Source organism: Mauremys reevesii, linkage group 9 (genome assembly GCF_016161935.1).
Source record: "Mauremys reevesii isolate NIE-2019 linkage group 9, ASM1616193v1, whole genome shotgun sequence".
Lineage (NCBI taxonomy): Eukaryota > Metazoa > Chordata > Testudines > Geoemydidae > Mauremys > Mauremys reevesii.
Window position 1 is genome coordinate 48814122 of NC_052631.1, and position 27058 is coordinate 48841179.

The window sequence follows — 27058 nt, forward strand, 5'->3', positions numbered from 1 at the left end:
TCAAAGTCCAGTTGTTCCAGCAGACCGAGAAGCAGCCCTTCCTGACCTGGCAGGCAGAACAGCAGTGGAGCCTGCAGGACTTTATCAGGGAACAGACCAACACCCAAGCACAGCTCGTACAGTGGGTGGTGAGTCCTGCGGCGAGTGAGGGCACCCAGGCTCCAGGCTGGGGACTATGCAAGATGAGCCTAGCAGATGACCCGGATGCATTCTTGGAGACATTTGAGCGGATAGCCATGGGCGCCGGGTGGGAAAGGACAACGTGGGCCCTTCAGCTCGCGTCGTACCTGGTGGAAGAGGCTCAAGCAGCCTATATGGCGCTGTGTGAAGAACATGCCCAGGATTATGGGACAGTACGGGCTGCTATTCTAGACCAGGTGGGCCTATCAGCTGAACGCTACTGGCAGAAGCTGCGGGCTACTTGCTGGACAGCGGCCATGCAGCCCCGCACCTTTACCCAGAGGTTAATGGACTGGGTGACCTGGTGGTTACAGCCCAAGATATGGACCACGGCGGAGATTATGGACAGTGTGGTCATGGAACAGTTGTTACAAAGCCCCCCCCGAGACAATACGGATATGGGTGAAGCGGCACCAGCCGGAGACTGCAGAGGTCGCGGTCAGGTTAACTGAAGAGTATATAGAGGCCGAGGGACCCTGGAGGGAGGACCGGCCCCGGAGGGATAGGGAGCTGGGGAGGAGACTACCCAAGCCTTCCTCTGGGGCGGCCCCAGGAAAGAGGGGTGAGCCCAGAGGGACACCCGACCGACCATCCAGGCTTAACTGCTGGCAATGTGGCAAACTGGGACATACAAAACAGGACTGCCCGGAGATGGAGTGCGGGTTGGCCGAGTTTTGTGGGTGGACGCAGATAGCGGGGCAGATGGGATGGAATCTGACCACTGTCCCTGTGAAAGTGGGAAGAAAACTCCAAGCCGGTGTGCCGGATACAGCATCCGGCTGTACGCTTGTACAGCAGGCGTTGATAAAACCACATTGGCTGGTCCGGTGGGCAAGAATGGCCCTGGGATGTATACATGGAGACAAAAAGTTTTGCCAGGAGTGTGGGCTCTAGATCCCGGCTGGCTGGGAAGTTAGTAGTCTCCCAGGCCTGGTCTACACTAGGCGTTTAAACCGGTTTTAGGAGCGTAAAACCGATTTAACGCCACACCCGTCCACACTGAGAGGCCCTTTATATCAGTATAAAGGGCTCTTTAAACCGGTTTCTGTACTCCTCCCTAACGAGAGGAGTAGCGCTAGTATCGGAATTACCATATCGGATTAGGGTTAGTGTGGCCGCAGATCGATGGTATTGGCCTCCGGGCGGTATCCCACAGTGCACCACTGACCACTCTGGACAGCAATCTGAACTCGGATGCAGTGGCCAGGTAGACAGGAAAAGCCCCGCGAACTTTTGAATATTTCCTGTTTGCCTAGCGTGGAGCTCCGATCAGCACGTGTGGCGATGCAGTTAAAAATCAAAATAAAGAAAGAGCTCCCGCATGGACCATGCGGATGTGATCGCTGTAAGGGCAGGCAAATCTGTTCTATCAGTGCTCCGTTACAGAAGACGAAATTCAAAATCATTTTTTAAATATCTCCAGACAGACGCCATAGCAGGGGCTCAGCGCACTGCTGCGTGACAAACGTAACGGAAAGCCAAAGAATCAAATGGACGCTCATGGACTGGAGGACTCAAGCTATCCCACAGTTCCTGCAGTCTCCGAAAAGTATTTGCATTCTTGGCTGAGCTTCAAATGCTTCTAGGGTCAAACACAGTGTCCGCGGTGGGTCAGGGCATAGCTTGGCAATTTACGCACCCCCCCACCCACCCCCAGAAGTGAAAGGGAAAACAATCCTCTCTTGACTCTTTAACATGTCACCCTATCTTTACTGAATGCTGCAGATAGACCCGATGCTGCAGCACTCAACACCAACATCCTTGCTCCCCCCCGCCATGGGTGGCTGATGGTGCAATATGACTGGTATCCGTCCTCGTCATCAGCCTATTGGCACGTGGGGCAGTGCAAAAGGACTGGTAACCATGCAGACTAGCATCGGTGAGGTCTATCAAGGGTGCCTGGCCCTAATTTTTTCTGGTAGATGGTGCAGTATGGCTGATAACCATCGTCGTCATAGCAACAGGGGGCTGAGCTCTGTCAGCCCCCATCCTTCATGTGTAAAAAAAAAAAGATTCAGTTGCCCCTGGACTAGCAGAGGGATGCTGGGCTCCTCTCCTCCACACTCCTTACTGTCCTGTCTGGACTATCATAGCAGCTGGAGGCTGCCTTCCACTCATTTTTCACTAACAAGTCAGTGTGTCTTATTCCTGCATTCTTTATTACTTCATCACACAAGTGGGGGGACAATGCTACAGTAGCCCAGGAAGGCTGGGGGAAGAACGGAATCAACAGGTGGGGTTGTTGCAGGAGCACCCCCTGTGAATAGCATACAGCTCATAATTTCTGCAGGATCTGACACAGAGCAGCTGTGCTCTCTGATACAGTGGTTCTCTAGTACACTTGCCCATATTCTAGGCAGGACTGATTCTATTTTTAGATACCAAAAAGGAGGGATTGACTCAGGGAGTCATTCCCAATTTTGGCTTTTGCGCCCCTGGCTAAGAGCAGCCGGGCACTTATGACAGCAGCAAATGGTGCAAAACGACTGGTAGCCATGATCATCTTTTTACCAATTTATGGATTGGTAGATGGTGCAGTATGGCTGGTAACCATCTCTGCTGTCATGCAAAAGCAAAAGCATGCTGCTGTGTAGCGCTGCTAAATCGCCTCTGTCAGCGGCATCTAGTACACATACGGTGACAGTCACAAAAGGCAAAACAGGCTCCATGATTGCCATGCTATGGCATCTGCCAGGGCAATCCAGGGAAAAAAGGCGCGAAATGCTTGTCTGCCGTTGCTTTCCCAGAGGAAGGATTGACTGATGACATTTACCCAGAACCACCCGCGACAATGATTTTTGCCCCATCAGGCACTGGGATCTCAACCCGGAAATTCCAAGGGGCAGGGGAGGCTGCGGGAACTATGGGATAGCTACGGAATAGCTACTCACAGTGCAACACTCCAGAAGTCGATGCTAGCCTCGGACCGTGGACGCACACCACCGATTTAATGTGTTTAGTGTGGCCGCGCGCACTCGATTTTATACAATCTGTTTTACAAAACCGGTTTATGCAAATTCGGAATAGTCCTGTAGTGTAGACGTACCCCCAGAGTGTTGGTAAATACCTGTAAATAATAGGTGGTGGGAACGGGCACAAACAGTAAAAGGACACGGGTGCTGCACTTCAGTTGGTCTCTGACTGCGTTCTGTGGAGGGGCCAGGAGCAGTCACCGCTACACTCACCCATCCTGCAGAAGTTTTCAAAGATAATAGCTAATGGTTCTGAGATTGCTTTCAGGTAGCCCTTTTAGTACCATAGGGTGAACCTTGTCAGGTCTTGCTGACTTAAATTCATCTAATTTACTTAAATATTCTTTAACCTGTGTTTTTTCCCTATTTTTGTCTTGCATTCCTCCCCCTTGTTAATATTAATTGTGTTAAGCATCTGGTTTCCATTAACCTTTGTAGTGAAGACTGAAGCAAAATAGGCACTAGCTACATCAGCCAACATCCTTCATGCCTCATAATCAGGGTTGGGACCAGGGCGGAGCACAGCAATTGTGCTAGAAGACAACCTCCTTGTGGCTGCTGAAGCCCTGGCCGTCCTCCTTCTCTCTCTCCTCCCTCCCCTTCCCCCCGCTAGACCGGGTGCGCACTCCGCTGCACGTCTGCAGCACAGGGAGTCCCCCTGCACCCTGGCTCCGGCCGCCCCATTTTTTTTTCCCCCTGCTTTGCCCGCCCCGCAGGTTTTTTATTTTGTGTGTGCGTGTGTGTGCTTTGCCGCTCCGGCTGCCCCACAGGTGTGTGTTTTTTGTTTTTTTTTGCTTCGCCGCTCCACCCCCTCCCCCTGATTTTTTATTTTATTTTTTTGGCTTGCCCTGCATCCTGTGCACTGAATGAAGGCAGGTGTCTTATGGGAAAAAAAAATCGTGTAACTAAAACTGTGTCGTGCATATGCACAAAGGAGCAACCTTGACTCTGGCATTTCCTAACTTCAGATGCTTCACTTCGCAATCTTAGTGGCATTCTTTAACAGTAACATTTAAAAAAATATTTCTGGCATCCTTAAAAAGAGAAAAAACAAGTTATTTTATGTTCAACTGTACTGCCTCCCCCTACGATCATCATTAGGCTTTCAACCCTAGACTTCCAGCACCGCTTCACAGTCTTTTAGCCAGGCGCAGATTAAAGGATTTTGGGGCCTTGTGCACTATGGGAATTGGGAAGCCCCCGGACCTTCCTTAAACTAGATGGAGCATGTGGTATACAGGACAATTGTTGCTCTAGGCAAAACTTTAGTGTGCCTAACATCCCGCCCCCCCCAAGAGAAGTTCTCAACTGGGTGGGCACACTGAACTTTCAGTGGGGAGTGGTGGTGCAGAAAGCCTTCTGATTGTTTGGTATTTATGATAGTGGGGTGGGGCCCAACCACCACATCACAGCACCAATCACTCAGGTTTGGCCCAGCTGCTCATCCATTGTGATGGGGGGTGGGTAGCTAGGCCATACGTCAGTGAGTGGCATTGCAACCTGGTGCACAGGGTTTCAGTACCACTCAGGTTTGGGTTTTTTCCTGGTGGTTGGAGGGCCCCCTGAGATGGGGACCCTGTGCAAGTGCATTGTGTGCACATTGTGGTTAATCCGGACCTGCCTCTAGCACACAGGTCAGCAAGCTTTCAGAAGTGGTGTGCCGAGTCTTCATTTATTCACTCTAATTTAAGGTTTTGCATGCCAGTAATACATTTTAACATTTTTAGAAGGTCTCTTTCTATAAGTCTATAATAGATAACTAAACTATTGTTGTATGTAAAGTAAATAAGGTTTTTAAAAATGTTTAAGAAGCTTCATTTAAAATTAAATTAAAATGCAGAGGCCCCGGACTGGTGGCCAGGACCAGGGCAGTGAGAGTGCCACTGAAAATCAGCTCGCGTGCTGAAGGTGGCATGCGTGCCATAGGTTGCCTACCCCTGCTCTAGCATTTGAGCTAAATGATTAACTAATAGCTGCCAGCTATTAGAAGTCCATTATCCTCTTCCAGCAACCACAGGAGAATGCATATCTCAATTAAACAGTGGGTTATGTATGCATGAACAGTCACATTTTACAAACAGCATAACCAAGTACTTAGATTTGGCAGAATCTGCAGTGTAGTGTGCTAAGTATTGATATTTGAGTTGGTCATATTAGATAGAAACTGGATTCTCTTCCCTGTTGCGTAAACTTCCAATGGAATATGATACCTTACTCAGTAGTAGGAGTTGTGAAGGGCACAGAATTATTAACACTAATCAGTAGAAATGAGTCTTCAGCTCATGGGCCTTATTCTCAGTTATGCTGAGGAGCCTTTCCATTGCACTGTAACTGAAAAGTCAGACCCCCTGAGTTTCCTGAGTCCCAGTCTAGCACTCTACCCACTGGATCAGTTTTTTTTTTCCATATGTCTGCTTGTTGCAGCTTGTTTTCTTTTTGAACATACAGTAGAACCTCAGAGTTACGAACACCAGAGTTATGAGCAGACCAGTCAACCACACACCTCATTTGGAACTGGAAATATGCAATCAGGCAGCAGCGGAGACCAACCCCCCCCCCCCCAAAACGCAAATACAGTACTGTGTTAAACGTAAACTACTAAAAAAAAAAAAGAAAAAGGGAAAACATAATTTTTCTTCTGCATAGTAAAGTTTCAAAGCTGTATTAAGTCAATGTTCAGTTGTAAACTTTTGAAAGAACAACCATAACGTTTTGTTCAGAGTTACAAACATTTCAGAGTTACGAACAGCCTCCATTCCCAAGGTGTTCGTAACTCTGAGGGTCTTCTGTATTTCAGTTGTCTTCCTCTTCCTCTCCAGGACTAAGTTCTTTCAGAATAGATATCTTTGGAGGAGAGAAAATTACTTGCCTTTAATTCTGCTTCTCTGAAGATATCATTCCACCGAGTGCTAAATTAGCTTTTGACAGAAGTAATCTCTTCTGCTGGGGCAGGGAGTATTTTCTCCATTTTAGTTTATTCAGCTAGTTCAATTTAGTTCAATGATTAGTTCATTCTAATTGGATGTTGAAAAAGAAGAAAAGTTTGTTTTCCTCTTCCACATTGTAAATAAAAACTAGGTGTGAGAGAGGATAAGATCTACTAGTTACAAAATCTTGAAGGACATGATGAACAGAGAGACACGGTGGGTGAGATATTTTTATTGGACCCACTTCTGTTGGTGAGAGAGACAAGTGTAAGCTCGAAAGCTTGTCTCTCTCACCAACAGAAGCTGGTCTAATAAAAGATATTTCCTCATCTACCTTGTCTCTCTAATATCATTTAGTTTCTCCATTGCGGAGAAACTAAATTATTTGCATCAGTCTTCATGGCTGAGAATGTGAGGGAGAGTCCCAAATCTGAGCCATTCTTTTTAGGTGACAGATCTGAGGAACTGTCCCAGATTGAGGTATCATTAGAGGAGGTTTTGGAACAAATGGATAAATTAAACAGCAATAAGTCACCAGGACCAAATGGTATTCACCCAAGAGTTCTGAAGGAACTCAAATGTGAAATTGCAGAACTACTAACTGTAGTCTATAACCCATCATTTAAATCAGCTTCTGTACCAGATGACTGGAGGATAGCTAATGTGATGCCAATTTTTAAAAAGGGCTCCAGAGGTGATCCCAGCAATTACACGCCTGTAAGCCTGACTTTGGTACCAGGGAAGCTGGTTGAAACTATAATAAAGAACAATATTGTCAGACATATAGATGAACATAATTTGTTGAGGAAGAGTCGACATGGTTTTAGTAAAGGGAAATCATGTCTCATGAATCTACTAGAATTCTTTGAGGGTGTCAACAAGCATAAGGACCAAGGGGATCCAGTGGATATAGTGTACTTAGATTTTCAGAAAGCCTTTGACAAGGTCCCTCACCAAAGGCTCTTATGCAAAGTAAGCTGCCACGGGATAAAAGGAAGGTGCTCTCATGGATTGGTAACTGCTTGAAAGATAGGAAACAAAGGGTAGGTATAAATGGTCCGTTTTCAGAATGGAGAGAGGTAAGTAGTGGTGTCCCCCGACCAGTCCTATTCAACATGTTCATAAATGACCTGGAAAAAGGGGTAAACAGTGAGGTGGCAAAATTTGCAGATGATACAAAATTACTAAAGATACTAAAAACCCAGGCAGACTGCGAAGAGCTACAAAAGGATCTCTCAAAACTGGGTGACTGGGCAACAAAATGGCAGATGAAGTTTAATGTTGATAAATGTAAAGTAATGAACTTTGGAAAGCATAATCCCAACTATACATATAAAATAATGGGGTCTAAATTAGCTGTTACCACTCAAGAAAGAGATCTTGGAGTCATTGTAGATAGTTCTCTGAAATCATCCACTCAATGTGCAGTGGCAGTCAAAAAAGCAAACAGAATGCTGGGAATAATTAAGAAAGGGATAGATAACAGGACAGAAAATATCACGTTGCCTCTGTATAAATCCATGGTACGCCCACATGTTGAATACTGTGTGCAGATGTGGTTGCCCCATCTCAAAAAAGATATATTGGAATTGGAAAAGGTTCAGAAAAGGGCAACAGATATTATTAGAGGTATGGAACGGCTTCCGTATGAGGCGAGATTAATAAGACTGGGACTTTTCAGCTTTGAAAAGAGGCTAAGGGGAGATATGATTGAGGTCTATAAAATCATGACTGGTGTAGAGAAAGCAGATGAGGAAGTGTTGTTTACTGCTGCTCATAACACAAGAACTAGGGGTCCCCAAATGAAATTAATAGGCAGGAGATTTAAAACAAATAAAAGAAAGTATTTCTTCACACAATGCACATTCAATGTGGAACTCCTTGCCAGGGGATGTTGTGAAGGCCAAGACCATAATAGGGTTTAAAAAAGAACTAGATAAATTCATGGAGGATAGGTCCATCAATGGCTATTAGCCAGGATGTGCAGGAATGGTGTCCCTAGTCTGTTTGCCAGAAGCTGGGACTGGAGGACAGGGGATGGATCACTTGATGATTACCTGTTCTGTTCATTCCCTCTGAAGCATCTGGCATTGACCACTGTCGGAAGACAGGATACTGGGCTAGATGAACCCTTGGTCTGACCCAGTAGGGCCATTCTTATGTTCTTAGGTTCTTATCCTGGGACCAACACAGCTACAACAATACCGCATACATATGATGAACAGAAGCAATCAGTTCAATTCCCAGACTACAGATATCTCCTTTTGTTTAATTAAATCAGTTTTAAATATAAAAACATGTTTTGATAAACTTATTTCTTTTCTTGTGTATCCAGCACATTTAAGATGCTCTTATTTAACTATTTTTTTAAATGTTCTTTTTGTGCATTTTTAATTGAATTCCAATTTCCATCCAAATACAGCTTGACACCAATATGAGTTAAAAATTAATCATCTAGTAAATAGGAAATACATCATTCATCATTTTCTAGAACTATTAAAATGTAAATTAAACTATGTAATTGCTTAAATATGTTTATAGATAAGTGTATTCTCCTGGCTAGCAAAAAGAAGCAGCAGACTTAATGTAATGGCTGTATTTAGTTGCAAATCAACATGCTTTAATGGTTACCAACCAATGAGAATCAGCGTTTTGTTGGGAGAATAACTAAAAAGCACATACCCGTATACAAAACAAGATTAAAATCAGTGATTGAAATCAAGGTTTGCTGCTTGGAGATTTAGATGGATTAAAATCTGATTTAAGTTGCCTTGATTTTAAATAAACACACTCTATTGTAATGTGGCATATAGCTACAAGAACCTGTATATTACTGACATAGTGGAACAATATGTATATTTGATTTTTTTTAAATTTCATTTAATAGGAAATTGTATTATTTTAAAAGAAATTAACAAAATTAACCAATTTGATTTATGATGCTGAATTTCATAGGAAAAGTTTTTAGTATGGTCCGTTTTTGGCAGGGCTATATTAGTATCCTATCACTGAATCCTATAAATTGATCAGTGGTACTCAACCTATTTACCATTGTGTTATGTGAGACTCATCCACACAATATATATATTACCTGTATGGCCCTGAGGATGTCACGCGGGCTGCAGCCGTGTGCTGATTGGGCCGCAGGTTGAGAACTGCTGAATTAGATGTTCCCACAAGGTGGGTGAGGTAATATCTTTTATTAGACCAACTTCAGTTGGTGAGAGAGACAAGCTTTCGAGCTTACACACAACTCTTCTTCAGGTGTGGGAAACTTACTCTAGTTTACACTAGAAGCTCTACAGTGGCACCATTGCACCGATTCAGCTGCACCACTGTAGTGCATCTGGTGAAGATGCCCTATGCCGACAGGGGAGAGTTTTCCTGTCAGCATAATAAAACCACCTCTGTGAGAGGCGGTAACTATGTCAGCAGGAGAAGCTTATTCACACCTCTGAGCGACATAAATTATCCCGACCCAAGTGGTAGTGTGTACAGACCCTCAGTGTCACAGCTAAATACAAGATGGAACAGATTGTTTAGCATAAGTAGTTAACACACATGCTGAGGGACCACTCAAGGTGAAGTGGCCCATTAACATCCCTCCAGTCATAAGGAGGAAAGGAAGAGTAGGGGGGAAGCAGCTGAGGGGGATTGTTTGTGGGTTATAGATGGTTGTAATAAACCATAAATCCAGTGTGTCTGTTCAGTCCGTGATTTTTAGTATCTAGCAAAGTTATGAATTTAAGCTCCCAGGCTCAACTTTTGAAAATGTTGTGCAGGTTTCTTTTGAGGATGAGGAATGATAGGTCAGATATTGATCATTTTGTGAGAAGTGTTCACCCACAGGTGATATGATATTTTTATCTTTTATCATTTTCCTGTGTAAGTTCATTCGAGAGTACAGAGATTGTCTGGTTTCACCCACATAGTTGCTTTTGGGGCATTCAGTGCACTGGATGAGGTACACCATATGTTGTGATAAGCATGTGTAGGGCCCAGAGATCTTGCAAGGTGTTTTATGGGGGGTGTTGAACTTTGCAGTAGTAGAACTGTCTGCAGATTTTGCGTCTGTTGTCTGACGGGGTCTGGTGCCACTTTGAGGTAGTGTCTGGTCAGTGGAGAGTTTGCTTCTGATGATGAGATTGGAAAAGTTGGGGATTGTTTGAATGTCAAAAGAGAGGATTCAGGAAAGATTTCTTTCACCTTGAATGGTCCCTTGGAATATGTGTTAACTACTTACACTAAACAATCTGTTTAACCTTGTATTTAGCTGTGATGCTCTGAGTAAGGCCATATCTACCCTACAGAATTATGTCGGTCTAACTTGCATCATCATACAGCCACCGAAGTTACTAAATTGCTTGTGTGTGTGCACGCTTGGCTCTTTATGTTGGCGGTGCACATCTTCACCAAGAGCACTTGTGTTGATTGTATTGTCAGTGTGGGGCATTGTGGGACACCTCCTGAAAGCCAGTAACAGTCAGTGTAAGCAGTGCAGTGTATACAGACACTGTATCGAACTAATTACATTGACAGTGACTATGTGCTACTTGGGGAGGTGGTGTTAAGTCAGCATAGAGAGGCACTTACATCATCGGGAGCCAAAATTAAGTGAAGACACTTCCACAGCTAGTTTGACTTAAGGCAGCTTACGTCCACTTTACCCTGCAGTGTAGACCAGGCCTAAGTTTCGCAGATCTGAAGAAAGCTCTGTGTAAACGCGAAAACTTGTCTCTCTCTCCAGTAGAAGTTGGTCCAATAAAAGATATTACCTCACCCACCTTGTTTCCATAATATCCTAGGACCAACATGGCTACAACAACTCTGCATACATGTTCCGAAAACTCATTTCAGCACTTATGACTTTATTAGATGAGGATTTGTTTTTCCCTTTGAGAACCCTGCCAAGGTAGCTGTCTACATTTATTGATATTTTTTCCTGCTGTAGGTCTATCAAGACTCTGGGTATTGATATCCTACTTTCAGCTGATGGAGTGAGAACATCAAAAGAAATTGGAGATATAAGGGCTGGTTCTGGCTGAGCAACCCAGTTTACTTCCTGTCTCCTGCAGAAACATCAGCCTTTTCTAGTTAGGCTTTTAACTTAATTTGTTTTTCACTTCTGTCACTTTTTCAAATGAGCCAGTTGCATTCCTACATGGGATGTCAGGGGTTTGGGTTAATTTCTTCTTGTCTTCACTTTGGAGCTCTGTGTGAAGAACATCCAACCCATGAGGAATCTCCTTTTGCTCCTTCTTATAGCTTCATAGATTCCAAGGCCATAAGGGACCAGTGTGATCATCTAGTCTGACCTCCTGAATAACACAGGACATAGGAACTACTTTGGGAAGTTCTAGAGCAGATCTTTTAGAAAAACATCCAGTCTTGATCTAAAGCTTGCCAGTGATGGAGAATCCACCACAATCCTTGGTAAATTCTTCCAGTAATTAATTACTCTCGCTGTTAAAAATGCATGCCTTATTTCCAATCTGAATTTTTGTAGCTTCAAGTTCCAGGTATTGGATCATATTATTCCTATCTCTGATTTGATGGAAGAGCCCATTATTAAATATTTATTCCCCATATAGGGATGTGTAGATTGTACTCAAGTCACTCCTTAACCTTCTCTTTGATAAGCTAAATAGATTGAGCTCCTTCAGTCTATCACTGTAAGTCATGTTTTCTAATCCTGTCATCATTCTCTTGAGTCCTCTCCAATTTATCAACAGCCTTCTTGAATTGTGGGCACTAGAACTGGACACAGTATTCCAGCAGCTGTTGCACCAGTGCCCAATGCGGGGGTAAAATAACTTCTCTATTCCAGCTCAAGATTCCCATTTATGCAAACAAGGATCGCATTAGCCCTTTTTTGGCCACAGCATCTTAGGGGAGCTCATGTTCAGCTGATTATCCATCACAACCCCCAAACCTTTTTCAGTCATTGCTTCTAAGGATAGAGCTCCTATCCTGTAAATACAGCCTACATTCTTTGTTGCTAAATGTATACATTTACATTTAGCTATATTAAAACATATACTGTTTGCTTGCAATCAGCTTATCGAGTGATCCAAGATCGCTCTGTACAAGTGATCTGTCCTCTTCATTATTTACCACTCCAATGTTTGTGTTATGTACAAACTTTTATCAGTGATTTTATTTTCTTCCAGGTCATTGATAAAATGTTAAAAAGCAGGGCCGCCCAGAGGATTCCGGGGGCCCGGGGTCTTCGGCGGCGGGGGGCCCTTCCGTTCCGGGACCCGCCGCCAAAGTGCCCCGAAGACCCGCGGCAGGGCCCCCCCGCCGCCGAATTGCCGCCGAAGTGCAGCCCGGTCTTTGGCGGTAATTCGGCGGAGGGGGGCCCCCGCCGCGGGTCTTCGGGGCACTTCGGCGGCGGGTCCCGGAAGGGAACGGCCCCCCGCCGCCAAATTACCGCCAAAGACCGAGCTGAACTCGGCAGCGGATCCCGTTCCGTCTTCGGCGGTAAGTCGCCAGCGGGGGGTCCTTCCACCCCGGAGCGGAAGGACCCCCTGCCGGCGAAGACCGGGAGCAGAAGAAGCTCCTGCGCCCGGCCCCGCAAGAGTTTTCCGGGCCCCCCGGAGCGAGTGAGGGACCCCGCTCCAGGGCCCCCGAAAAACTCTGGTGGGGGCCCCTGTGGGGCTCGGGGCCTGGGGCAAATTGCCCCTCTTGCCCCCCCCCTCTGGGCGGCCCTGTTAAAAAGCATAGGGCCGAGAACCAATCCCTGCGGAACCCTACTAGAAACACACCCACTTGCATTTTGAGAGTTCTCAAGTAGACAGCTCTTAACCCATTTAATATTTGCCATATTAATTTTATATCTTTCTAGTTTTTTAGCCAAAATGTCATGAGTTACTAACACAAATGTTTTACAGAAGTCTATTACCTTTTTCCTGACACAACTGCAAGAACCTCAGTTGATGGTGGTTTCATAGGGTACCAGAAAAGTCAAAATTTAACCAAAAGTCAATTAATATGTGGTTCTGTTGTGTTGAGCCTTAATATGGCTTGAAATCTTAAATTGCCAAAGGTGGGTGAAAGGTGGCAGGATATGATTTTAACCTATATACATGTTATGTAAAGCTGTTGAAAGAAAACACAATGACGGCTAAGGAATGATGTAAATTGAGTTTTTTGAACTAAAAGAAGTGTCACTCGGGCTTTCAAGCCTGGTGAATTTGCAGAATTGTAGGCACAGGCAAAAGTGTTCTTGAGAGCAAGCATGCAGGTATGGACCATCTGGCACTTGTTTTGGTTGCTACCCCTTTTGGATGTTGCTTTTCTGGGCAGCACTTGTCAGTTTGCTTATGCATGGCAGCAAGCTAATGTCTGGTAGGGAGAACTATGCTGCATCTCACTCTTGGCTGAGACTTCCAACACTGTTGCAAACCTACTGGGACTCAGAGATTTATGGTCATACAGTTGGGCCTTCTTTTCTTGGTGCTGAAAGATGTTCTGACTAAACAAAATGTTGGGTGGAGAAACAGGCAATAGTACCATCTCCACAGTTGTGTCCTGAGCAATTTCTGAGATGGGAAACTAAAGTTCCTGCTATTACTCCTGTCAGAGTTAAAGGGTGAACTGCAACTCAGACCCCTCCAGGTCTCTTTGAGTGCACCCCTCTCAGGCCTCTAGCCATTGCCTTTTTTTCGGGTAGAATTACAGGATTCTCCCACACTCAGGCAAGGCTGTGGGTTGCAGTCTCCTGTGATGTATTGTGAGTACCTCAGCAGGCCTGACTTACCTTCCGTGCCGGTAGCTTTGTTCCCTCTGGGAGCAGTGGTAGTGGTAACCAGTGACCAAACAGACTTTGCTTAAATACTTTTTCTTAAAACTGACTCAGGCTCACAGGGCTGAGTCTAAGGGGCTGCTTAATTGCTGTGTAAATGCTCTGTCTGGAGCCTGAGCTCTGGGACCCTCCCTTCTTGCGTGGACCCAGAGCCTGGGCTCCAGCCCAAGCCTAAACATCCACACCGCATTTAAACAGCCCCGTAGCCCTAACCCCATAAGCCTGAGTCAGGTGGCATGGGCAATTGCAATATAGACATACCTATAAGGTACATCTAAGTGACAAGAATCAAAACAAAACTCCCACAGCAGCAAGTCGCAGAGCCTGTATCAATTGACTTGGTCTCATGCTGCAGGGCTAAAAATAGCAATGTAGAAGTTCCTGATCAGGCTGGAGCCCAAGATCCAAAATCTGGTGAGGGGGGGTGGGTCTCAAACAGGGGCGGCTCCAGGCCCCAGCACGCCAAGCGCGTGCTTGGGGCGGCATGCCGCGAGGGGCGCTCTGCCGGTCGCCGGGAGGGCGGCAGGCGGCTCCGGTGGACCTCCTGCAGGCATGCCTGTGGAGGGTCCGCTGGTCCCGCGGCTCCGGTTGACCTCCCGCAGGCGTCCCTGCGGACGGTCCGCTGGTCCCGCGGCTTTGGTGGAGCATCCATAGGCACGCCTGCGGGAGGTCCACCAGAGCCGCGGGACTGGCGACCGGCAGAGCGCCCCCCGCGGCGTGCCGCTGTGCTTGGGGCGGCGAAATGGCTAGAGCCGCCCCTGGTCTCAAATCCTGGGATCCAGTCCGAGCAGGAGCATCTACACTGCTATTTTTAGCCCAGCAGCATGAGCCTCAGTCAGTTGAGTGGACAATGAGACTTGCTGCTGCAGGAAGTTTTCTGCATTGTAGGCATACTCACAGCATTGATAAAATTATCACATCTCAGTGTTCGACTGTGGAGATGCTATTTAATAATCTGTCACAGCTCCTTCCCTCATGTTTTCCTCACCCTCTTATTTCTTCCCTTGTATTTTTCATTTTCCTGTTATCTAATGAGAGTCTGATTTAGCCAGCCAGACAAAACTAATCTTGCAATACTGCTGTGACCAGAGAGGCAAGCTGAAAGCAATATCCTGAGTCCGGTAGGTTCTGGAGTGCTTAATAAGGTCCTGTACTAAGTGCTGACATTTCCCAGCAATTAAACAGCAAGCAGCAGAGACAAAAGCTGTATTTACTTTCTTTTGCTGTTTTCCCTTGATCCCCAAAATTTTGTATGTGTCTCTCCTGTTTTCTATTAAGAAGAGATAGGATTAGATTTTTAACAGTGCCTAACAACCTAAAACTGAGTGTTTCATACCATCTGAGTGTCCGTTCATTAAATGTTTTTCTCATTAAAATATTATGTGGAAATAGAGATAATAGGAGAGCTTTGTTAAGTTTACTTAGTTTTTTAAAGTTGTAGATGTTTTAATTTTTTCCTTTTTTTTAATTGAATTTTTATTTGCTAATGTACAAGTGAAACTGAGACCCTGGCAGCATAAATCTGTATCCAGTTACTGTTACTTTCTCTATTGCCATAACATAACAGATAAGGTAGCTGGAAAATAACATCCTAAAAAAACTGATCATTGCAACAGTTCTTACTGACTCCAGCTCTCCCCTGGTGAAGGGCTCAGTTTACCTGTCATAGTCAACATAGGCGCAACCTATTAAAGGGGATTTCTGATATTTAGTCTCCTCTGCTTAAGCAACCAAATCCTTTGTCTCAGAGATGATTCAATTGAGGCTGGCTTCCGGAGTTCCTAAAAACTGCTAATCTTCCACTGCTTCTAGTGGCATCCCCACTTGTAGCTGTCTTCTGCTAAAATATATCTTAGATATCTTAAAGCTTTCATTGATTTATAACAATATATAGGTATTTCTCACTTACTATAGTGATCTTAAGAAACAGGATTGTATTCTTAACAGAACCAAACAACGAGGAACATGTAGCGAGGTGATCTCCCTTCTCTCTCTCTGATTTCTCTTCTGATTACTCTTTGTTTAGTTTTTCCCACTCTGAGTGTGTGTGCATGTGCTATGTCAGTACTGAAGGAAACTCTTGAATTGGATTGTTCAGATGCAAGGCCAGTATCACTAAATTCTTTTGATGTCTTGTCTCCAACTGCTGGTGGGAGGATGAAAAAATCCATTGCCTATACTGGCACCTCACTTCCTCCATTCCCTCCATTCCCACCCTCTCAGAATTAAGAGATAACCAATGAGAAGGTAAGTAAGTTACTGTTCCGGGAGAAGAATGCCACTGGGGGATTTTTGTCTCAAAAATACACAGAGCTTTTTATTGAGTTATTGCTGTCAGAGACAGTGTGTTGTAAGCGGAATTCCTCTTTTCCTTTGTCCCAAGACTTCTCACTAAGTAGGTTACTTAATGCAGAGATTTTCAGTGACACATAGCTGGGAGTTAGGAACATTGAATTTTGATGGGAATTGGTCACCAAGCTGTCATTTTCTTTGAAAATCACACTCATAGTACTTTTATGGCCTAGTCCTTTTTCCTTGTGCGTCTCAGCAGGTCCCCTGTTTTAGGCTTGAGTACTAACTATTGAAAAGCTTAGGATGCAGCTTGTTAGTTACAAATCGCTGACTAATGGTGCTGAAATCTCTAGTTTTAATATTGTTTTCTTTTCTGACTTTTTTCTAGGATGCTACAGTTATCCCCCACCTCATGGCACTGCTTAGTAGGTCTCGATATACACAAGAATACATATGTCAGATCTTCTCACATTGCTGCAAAGTAAGGAAAGAGAATAAATATTCTCTATGAGGGTTCTTGTGTTTCTGCCATTTAGAAACTGTATAAGATAATATTGACTTTTATGGCTGGAACAGTAGGACAATAAAGACTGAATCTCTCTCCTTCCCGCCCCCATTTGCTGATAGTGTTTCTGGAATTATAGGTAGATACAGCTCTTGGATAAAGCAAAGTATGCAAATAATAAGAACTTTGGGTTTATTGGGAATAGAGTGTATTAACCAAACAATAAAAACAAAAATTGAATGAAACATTAAACTTCATTGTCAGCATGACTATATTTGAGGATTTCAGTTTTTCTTGTTGCTCTGCTTTGGGAATTTATTGAATCAACCTTAGCTCAGACTGCCTCTGTCGGCGCAAGGCAACCATTTTGTATCCATGATACTTTGTATTTGGAGAGACTATAGACCAGTGAAAAGTGTTCTTGTATTAAAATTGTACTTTTCCTCATTAGTTCATATGCAGTGAGTGTGCATATGTATGTACTCATGGAATTGCAATTTTTTATTTAATTAAACTGAGAACTGAAACTAAAGTGACATTAATGATATAATTGAAATCTCAGCTCTTAAAAGAGGCTTTCTTTTAGCAAAAGTATCAGATATCTAGAGGAAAACTGTTACAATACAGAGAACACTAGAGCAAAATATACAAATTCAAGTAAAGTTTGTGGTTAACATGGTGAAAGAAAAGACACTCCAGTTCCTATTATTTCTGCACATTTATCTTTTATGTGGAATCTTATTCCAACATTACCTAAAATCCTGCTAATCTTACATTTGTTTGATGAAATCAAGGATTATCCAGTTTAGTCAGTTACTCTGGGGTCACTTATAAGATGAAAACTAGAACCTTTAAAATATTAAATAGATGTCTCAAATATGTGTTTAACAAGAAAAAAATTCCAATATAAAACTGAGTAAGAAGATATAGTTTGGAAATGCAACGCAGCATTCATTGTAAAAAAACACAACAATTGTTAGCACATTATTGTAGAAGTGTTAGCACAGGATTGATTGTATAAAACACAAGCTTGCATAGAAATGTAAGTAGTAGCTCAGCAGCACTACACAACCAAATCAGGTATATGAAAACTGGATCTCTTACCCTTGAGTATCCAACTCTACTGTGAAAAGGATGAATTCTGCCTTGCTCTCCCTGACAAAATGGACACCTTGCCCTGTTTTGTAACAATTGCCAACTTTTCTGTATCATAAATATTTAATTAACTAAACCAAACCCCATGCACTAATAAAGAAAAAAGTAAAAAAAAGTCTTCTATAGCCAGTATGCTATTTTCACTGAACTGAAAAAATTGGGACATTTAGTTTACCATGAATATTTTGTAAACTTCACATTTTACAGCAAAAATCTAAAAATCTTGAAAATTTTCACGTGAAATTATAGAAACCATGAGCATATAGGGCACACTGAATACATGAGTATGAATGATTGAAAATACAAATGAGTAATGCTAAATGAAATAGTTGACAGAAAAGTACAGGAGTACATGTGGCACCTTAGAGACTAACAAATTTATTTCAGCATGAGCTTTCACGAAATGCTCATGCTGAAATAAATTTGTTAGTCTCTAAGGTGCCACATGTACTCCTGTTCTTTTTGCAGATACAGACTAACACGGCTGCTACTCTGAAACTTGGCAGAAAATAAATCCCAGAATCATAACAAGAAAACACCACTGTTTTAGAATAGGTAAGAGGATCAAATAATATAAAGAGAGAGAGAGAGATCCAAATTTTTGATGCTTTGAGGTCTTCTGAAGCTGTTTCTTAAATTGGTCAAGAACTCGATCTTTGTTTTTCTAGATAAATAGAATCTTTCATGGGAAACTTGAAAATACCGTTTTTCTTTTTAGCTGCTTTATTCCATGGGTACAAGATCTAGCGACCAAGACAAATGCTCTACTACTGTGCCTTCAGATATAATACCAGGCGGTTGATATGTCAGAGTCTAACATACTTGCAAGGGTTAAAGAAAACCTGTTTTTCTGTCTTGTACAGATGGGCAAGATATCAAACACCCATGAAAGTTTCAGTATGCCTGTGGCAGTGGATAGTTCTGAGCTTGTTTAATGAAAGCTACTATCTTCCCTTGAACAGATTGTGTGCTGGAGAGAATCTTTCTCATTGATTTCTCTGGGGAAAACACATCACTATGAATACTGGTTTTAGGTAAGCTTCAACATGTATTTTAAAGGGTTATTTGTGCTTCAATGTATTTTTTTCTTTTGTTTACTTTCTAGGCAGGTGGTCTAGCATTTGTGAAGATAACTGACACCACACTCCCCTTAAGAACCAGTGTTCCTGTGAAGGGTTCCCCACTGCCTCTCTCTTCTTGGGCAGAAGGTCAGCTCAGGTTGCAGGAGGCTTCTTTGATTATCAGCTTTTTTCTCTCTTTTTCACCTCAAAATTTCACTGACGACAGCAGACATTTTCCTTAGATAGACAATCCTTACTCAATGTTGTTAGTGTGGTTTCATACTTCCTTTTGTTTGTGGCATATCTTTTACTATTTTCACTGAGAGTTTTGAGCTAAAAAAAAAATTGAGTGGCAGTGACTGACAGAATGATGACTCTGGAGAGATTTTGGATGGACATGAAGGAGAATGCTGGTTCTTGGGGCAGGTGGGAGGCCTGTTCTTTACATACAAATCTTGGACACCATCTGCCTATAAAATAAACAAAATCAAGTGATTGAAAACCAAGCTACAATAATGCACAAAGCATTGTAAAATGCATGTTGAAACTTAACTTGAAAGGGCATTCGGGGTTAAGGTTCTCTCTGTCACAGTTAATCTGTTTTCAGGGAAGATGGCATAAGTGAAGAAGCTTTATTACTACTTTAATTGTCAAAGTGAGCTTTTTATTTTTAAAAGGCCTATTATTTCTGATGCATGATTGTATGGTACCAAAATTTGGAAAATTAGCACTGGAAATTTCATTTGAATGTAATTGCAATTACGGTTTAAATAACACCTTGATCAGCTATGCAGAATAAATGAAATTCACCCCAGGCAGCAGTACAGCACAAGGCTTATAAACTAGCGAAATCCCTCTTAAGCCTTATTCTAAGGATATAAGTGGGCCGTAGCTAGTTTGTAGGCCTTGTGCTGAACTTCTGCACAAGAGTCTGTTGCATCCAAAGATATTTTTGAGTCTTTTTGATGTTTGTCATCATAAATGGTTTGTTACATGGTTCTTTTGAACATCATCAGTAATAGGCAATGCTATTTTGTTGAAAATCAACTTTTTATGATGATCTGTAAGTAATGAATGAAAAGTAATCAAGAGCTGTTATTTCTGTTCCCCAAATGCTACATCCAAGGAAGATTTAAAACTGAAATACCTTGAATCTTTGGAGGACAGGCACAGTATCATTAAGATAGGTCCTAGAACTCCACCATTGTACTCAAAGAGTAAGAAAAGCAATTACCCCTCATTAATTACTCAGTTTCTGAGATATCTGAAATTAAAAATGAGTTATATAGTGTATAATCAAGTCTTCACATGTCTAGATTTAAAACAACTTTCTGTTTATTGTTGAATGAGTCTGACAGAGTTCTTAAATGTGGGCTATTAATACATAGTCAGATTTTCCAAGATACATATGCATATATGAAGCATACCTGATTTGTCCAAGGAAACACTTTAAGTGCATGTCGAAACTGAATATTTTTTGCATGCATGTCTAGTTGTGCAGCTAACTAGCCATGAGTGCACACAGATAACTCATTTGTGTATTCATGGTGGTATTTAAACAAAACAAATTAGATGATTCTCTTTGAAAATCTGGCACATGGGAACTAGATAAGTGAGATATTTATCAGGTTACAAAAACAAGTTAAATCAAAGCAATTCTTGACTTCAATTTCATTCATTTCTCCCCCCGTCTTTTAATATCTTTTCTTCAGCTTCGACACTGGCATAGCTGCGGCTTTAAATCGTCGCCTCAGCCACTTCTGTGTGCCAATGTAAGTGTTTTTCTACAGCAAAAAAGGTATTTAATGGCATTTTTAATAGGAAGTTGTCAGTGGTAGCAGCTGAAGCATCTTAAAGCATCAGATATGTTATATCTAAAAGTAATGTTCATGGTTTTTCTGGAAAGGGATAATTACAGATTAAGTACTAAAAATATTTTACATAATTTAAAAAAAAAATCACTGTTTTTAAATGACTCCTCAAAAGCTTGAAAATGCAATGTCTCTAACATTGTCAGATGCACAGAGGTGTGTATGATTGTTCCTGTATGCCAAGTTGGTTTAAGTATGAAACAGAATACTGAAATTTTCATTCTGGCAGGAAGACCATTATCATTTAGGCTGCAAATCAATCAAGAAAATCAGGCAGTGTTTTGCAGGTCAAATTTGATGTTGCCCACCTTTGTCTCTTTAAACCAATGAGATGGCTACAGAAGCTGTGCACAGAGCAGACATCACACCAATGTGGAAGCTCCAGAGTAGAAACTGGGGATATGTATTTTATTCTAGTGCAGGGGTTGGCAATCTTTCAGAAGTGGTGTGCCGAGTCTTCATTTATTCACTCTAATTTAAGGTTTCACATGCCAGTAATACATTTTAATGTTTTTAGAAGGTCTCTTTCTATAAGTCTATAATATATAACTAAACTATTGTTGTATGTAAAGTAAATAAGGTTTTTAAAATGTGTAAGAAGCTTCATTTAAAATTAAATTAAAATGTAGAGCCCGTCGGACCGGTGGCCAGGACCTGGGCAGTGTGAGTGCCGCTGAAAATCAGCGCGCATTCCGCCTTCGGCATGTGTGCCATAGGTTGCCTACCCCTGTTCTACTGTGTAGGGTACTGAACTTTATTGGTAGGAATTATGTAGTTTGTGGTGACACATGCTGTCGTGGCTGCTGACACTATTTAGAAATTTAACTCTGTGGGCCAAAAGCTGAGCCTGTGTGATTACTGGGGGTCCTGCCCTTCTCTTCCCATGCAAAAGCTAAGCAGACACCACTATAGCCTTGAGGGCATAGCAGCTTCTGTCAAGCAGCCATGGTGTATAGGGTAAACCAGGAATGGGGAACAAAAGGATCCCCTGAAATGGGAACAGGGAGGAGCCTGTCAGGGTTGTGCCTTGTTCCTCCAGACGTCCTCAGTCTCGATGAAGCCCATCATCCCCGTCTGACGTCTCTGTTTTGAAGTTGCCAGCCAGTTCTGCAGGTTGGGGTGGTCCTGCCCTCAAAGGTGGGTTGTCATGGGAAGAGGCAGTGGGAGTAGAGTCGTGCACTCAACTTCCAGAGGAGGAAGGGCTCACTGATCACCTAGGATTCACTGAGATTGCTGAGGCTGGGAGGTCCCCTGAGGGTTCCATTTCTCCTCTGCTTCCGTAGAGCCTGGCCGGACCACAGAGATCTTGAGGCTTTTGTACTGTAGAGGAGACATGGGGTCAGTATTTGGACTTGAGTTTATTTCAAACTGAACTTTTGAAAACTGAAAAATGTTTAACACCTCAGACACTTATTTTTACTAGCTCTTTAAGTACTTAAGGTTGGTGAGCTGTCTTTACAGTTGATATATTTGAAATAGTATTATAAAAAGTTTTTAAATCTAGATTTCATGTGTAGGAGTTACTAGTGTAGGAGAGAGACAGTACTCTCTCCACACTGTCAGTTGATGCCCATTCTGATATATGGGAACAACTTTAGAATTGGTTACTTGCTATCTTTTCTGGGGTTGTTATTGCTGAAAATGCATGGGATTAGCAATGGAAGAGGTGTTGCAGATGATTGAGAATCTTATACAATATTGCAAAGATTGAAACAGTATTTTGCCAATAGCCCTACATCAGCTATGAAAAATAAAATCCCCATTGTCAATTATTGTAGAACTCATCTTTCATCTATTAAATTGAAATATCTTCACTCACTCTACTCCTAATCTCTCTAGTTTTGGTATTTCCTTCCAAGAATGAGAATGAAAATGACTATCAATAAGTAGGTCAAGCTCAATAGACGTAACAGAATGTTAGCTTCAGACGGTAAAGAAACTAGCACATTTCCAATGTACAAAGCAAAGAATGGCAGGAAAACCTGCATTTTAGTACTTACTGAAGTTACACTTAACAGGAAGCCTCTTCCACGATTGTTTTTTAAAAGAATAAATACTCCCCCCCCCTTTTTTTTTTCCTTTTATAGGGTCCAGATCATCAGACAATCTTGTTTAACCATGGAGCAGTTCAGAATATTGCTCACCTATTAAGTTCCACGTCCTACAAAGTAAGGCATTAAAACTGCTTGAGATTTTGATTTCACATCAGTTATAAAAGCAATCTGTATTATATGTATGCACATATACGTACACACACATATAAAAGTATGTAATGCACATTTCTTGGGTGCCCATCATCGTTGTGTTTGTGCGGTATATAGAGATATACAGAAACCTGCCACAACCTATCTGGGTGCACTATAAAGTAAAAATACCAGTAATCGAAATAGAACTTGACTTAGAGGCAAGCAGCCGTTCAGCCAAACAAAAGAAAATGAGCAAATGAAGACGTCTTAAAAGAAAGAGCTGGTGAAAAGGGGAGCATAGATGAGCTGACCTGGATAGTAATAAGTCAGGTATGTTTTGAAAACTTGATTATGTAGTTGAAAGAGCCTGTGAGTGGTTTTTATTCCACTGAATCCTTTGGAGTCTGGGATCTACCATATGCTTTTGTTTCTGAAATCCATCCTGGATGGGTCAAGTACCAAAGAAGAATGCTGACTTGATTTCACAGTGTTGTCATGAAGTGGTATTTCTGGGATAACATCACACTGTGTGAATTTGGATTTGGTGGCAGTGGTAGAATTCCTACCTCTAATAGCTATTTGCTGGCAGTCTGAAACTTAATTTTCAAAGCCTGATTCAAGGAGAGAGGCTGAGCAAAATTCCACAGTTTTACTCAAAACTGCATGTCTGAGTGCACACACAGATACATACATGTTCTGTGTGAGACTTTGAGAATTTGGTCCCTTGGAGCTAACACATAAGTAAATACATAGTTTAAACTATGTCTGTTGGTATATGCTTGTGGAAAACATGACTGTGGATTAAAGTCAGTGCTGTGACCTTGCGGAGGCTAAGCAAATATGAAAGGTTTTTAGAGAAGGAGCATCTTACACAAATAATTAAGTTGGAACAATGTCACCCTATATAAACTTTCAGAATGAAATCTTTGAAAGTAAATAGTTGCTTCACTGATTTTTTCAGTTACTACATTTAAAAATATCTAAGGCTATATTGTTATCTTTTGGGGTGGGACTCTATCTTTCTGTTCACAGATCCATAGATATAAAGGCCAGAAAAGATCTTTATAATCATCCAGTTTGATCTTCTGTATAATGGGCCATACAGTTTCACCCAGTGACTTCCTGCATCTATCACAATAATTTGTGGCTGATCTAGCCTTTTAGAGAGAGATCCAGTCTTGATTTAAAGATTCCTAGTAATGTAGAATTTGCCACATCTCTTGGTAATCTGTTCGAATGATTAGTTACCTGAGTGTTTAAAAATTAGCTTCTTATTTCCAGTCTGAACTATGATGACTTCAGTTTCCAGCCACTGGATCTTTTTATACCTTTACTTTTAGCAATCAGAGACCTCTATCAAGTATCTTCTTCCTGTGTAGGCAATTATGGACCATAGTCATAGATTCATAATCTTCAATAAGCTAAGCAATTGAGCTACTTTCGTTTTTTATTGTAAGGCAGGCTTTCCAGACCATGAATCATTCTTTAGTTTTATTCTGAGCCCTTCAAAATTTTTCAACATCCTTTTTGAAGTGTGCACACTAGACTGGACAAAGTAGTCCAGTGGTGGTCTCACCAGTACTGTATACTCAAGGTAATATCACCTCCCTCTATGTATTCAATATTCTCCCCTATTTGTACATACAAGAATCACATCAGCCCTTTTGCCCATAGCATTGAGAAGCTCACATTCAGTTGGTAGTCAGCAATAACCCCTGAGTCCTTTTTGTTGTCACTGAAGCCTCCATCCCATTGTAATAGTAATGGGGGATTCAATCATTAGAAATATAAATAACAGGGTTTGTGATGACCGAAAGAACTGCATGGTGAATTGCCTGCTGGGGCAAAGGTTGCAGATGTCTCGAGACGTCTAGACAGGCTTATGTATAGTGCTGGGGAGGAACCAGTGGTTGTAGTACACATAGGTACCAATGAAAGGGAAAGTAGGAGAGAGGTCCTGGAGGCCAAATTTAGGCTGCTAGGTAAGAGATTGAAACCAGGATTTCCATGATAGCATTCTCTGAACTGCTTCCAGTTCTACACACAGGGCCAGTTAGATGGGCAGAACTTGCAGGGTCTAAATGCATGGATGAGGTAATGGTGTAGGGAGCAGGGGTTTAGATTTATTAGGCACTGGGGAACCTTTTGGAAAAGGAGGAGTCTATACAGCAGGGGTCTCAAACTCAATTTACCTTAGGGCGAGTGCCAGTCCTCAAATCCTCACAGTGGGCCAATAAAGTGGTAACTCTTTTGGGGAGAATGTGGTAGGCATTTTGTTATTTTAGTACTGCCATCCAGGCTTCTTCATCTTCAGCAAAATTAATGAGAGGAAGAGGAAAAACAACATTTAGAAAACTGACCTCTTTTCTCTACTTCCAACAGCCAGCTGTTAGACCTCTCAGAATTAGAGGTATCTGGGTCCTTAGGTCCCCAACAGTAAGTGCAAAAAAACTCATAGTGAGGTTTTTATTTATTTATGGTTCCAGTAAAAACATCAGAGGGGTAGCCGTGTTAGTCTGGATCTGTAAAAGCAGCAAAGAGTCCTGTGGCACCTTATAGACTAACAAACGTATTGGAGCATGAAATTTCCACTACATGCATCCGACGAAGTGGATATTCACCCACGAAAGCTCGTGCTCCAATACGTCAATGCCGCAGGACTCTCCTGTACAAACAGCTAGTCTGCCTGTATCTACTGTAGGGGCTCACGCGGGTTCTGTGATTAGCCTAAATTCTTTCCAAGGCAGTGGTGAGATTATGCCTTAACTAGTTAATTGACTTGCCAATATTTTCCCCATATCCTATCCTAGTAGCAACTATTGCTTATTATTTATTGTATTTCAGTGTACAAGGTGACAGTCTTCCTCATTGTTTCTACAGTGTCTAGTACAATCAAGGCGGTGGGCTCCAGGAATTACTGCAATACTGTACAAATAATCATGTTATCTGGGTGCATTTACACCAGCGGTTCCCAAACTTTTGAGGGTCGTGCCCCCCCTTCCCCTGTCTGTGCCCAGAGCCGGGGCCAGGAGTGGGGCCACAGCTCGGTGGGGGGTATGGATGTGGACAGGCGTAAGGGGGCCGAGGCTGGGGCCGCAGTCGGGGATGAGGCTGGGGACGGGAGTGGAGCCCGGGCAGGGACTCCTGGTCAGCAGTGGGGACTGGCAGCTGGGCCTGCAGCCAGATGCGACTCTGCTCCCAGCCTTGCCCCCAGCCTCGGCCCTGGGCCAGGAACAGAGCCACATCTGGGGATGGGGCCAGGGCCAGGTGCAGGGACATAGCTGGGTCGGGACTGGGAGCCAGGGATGCGTCTGGGGGCAGGACTGGAGCAGAGCTGGGGCAGGGAGGGGTCTGGTGGCACTCCCTTCCCGCCCCTGTGGAGGTTGGCCTGGGCCCCACCATGCCTCCCTGGATGGTTCTCCACACCCCCTGAGGGGGGCACGTCCCTCACTTTAGGGACCTCTGATTTACACAGACATGTTTTTCCAAAAATAGAGAGTTCTTCTTTGAGTAGTGTCCCCATTGTTGCTTCACTCTATGCTAGCACCCCCTGTGCCTTTGATCGGAGATTTCTCATAGCAATGTCCATTCAGCCCCTGCATGTGTGTCAATCAGTACCCCATGCTATTGTACAGGCGAACCACCCTCAGTTCCTTCTCAGTCGCCTCAGCCTGAGACGGAACTCTGGCAGTTGTCCCATTGAGATTTCCTCAGTTTTCTGCTTCTTTCATTAATAGTCACTAATAGTATTAGTGTTCTTTTCTGTAGTTAGTAGTAATATAGCTTCTTATCTTTTCTTTAAAAAATATTTTCTTTATATTTAGATAGATATTAGCTAGTTGGTAATTTTTTCTTTTACTGGGAGATTATGCCCAGTTGTCTCAGCTTCAACTGCTGTCTGTCATATTAGGAGGCGATCTCTGTCAGCTACGGGCAGTCCTGCTGCATCCGTTGCCTTGGGGAATCACATGTTGCCCAGAAGTGCAACTTTTTCTTTGGCACTGAAATCAAGAGCTAGAAAAAACAGATAAAGTTTCGTCTCCTCATGATGGAGAGCTCTCTATGCCTGGTTTCTGACCCAGGCCAAGAGAAATTGTATGAA

General features: G+C 42.8%; 1 protein-coding gene across 11 annotated transcripts in view; it reads left to right on the top strand.

Annotated features, from left to right (window-relative positions):
• Positions 1-27058, top strand: part of ARMC8 (armadillo repeat containing 8) — a 217143-nt gene that overhangs the window by 82237 nt on the left and 107848 nt on the right. For 9 of the 11 annotated variants that reach the window (XM_039486875.1, XM_039486874.1, XM_039486879.1 and 6 more), the window contains 3 exons: positions 16567-16659; positions 20612-20671; positions 22858-22938. The exons of 1 other annotated variant lie outside the window; for it this stretch is intronic. In XM_039486875.1, the coding sequence (XP_039342809.1) occupies positions 16567-16659; positions 20612-20671; positions 22858-22938 (234 nt within the window). The remainder of the gene's footprint in view (positions 1-16566; positions 16660-20611; positions 20672-22857; positions 22939-27058) is intronic. One more of the 11 variants, XM_039486877.1, reaches the window with a different exon arrangement.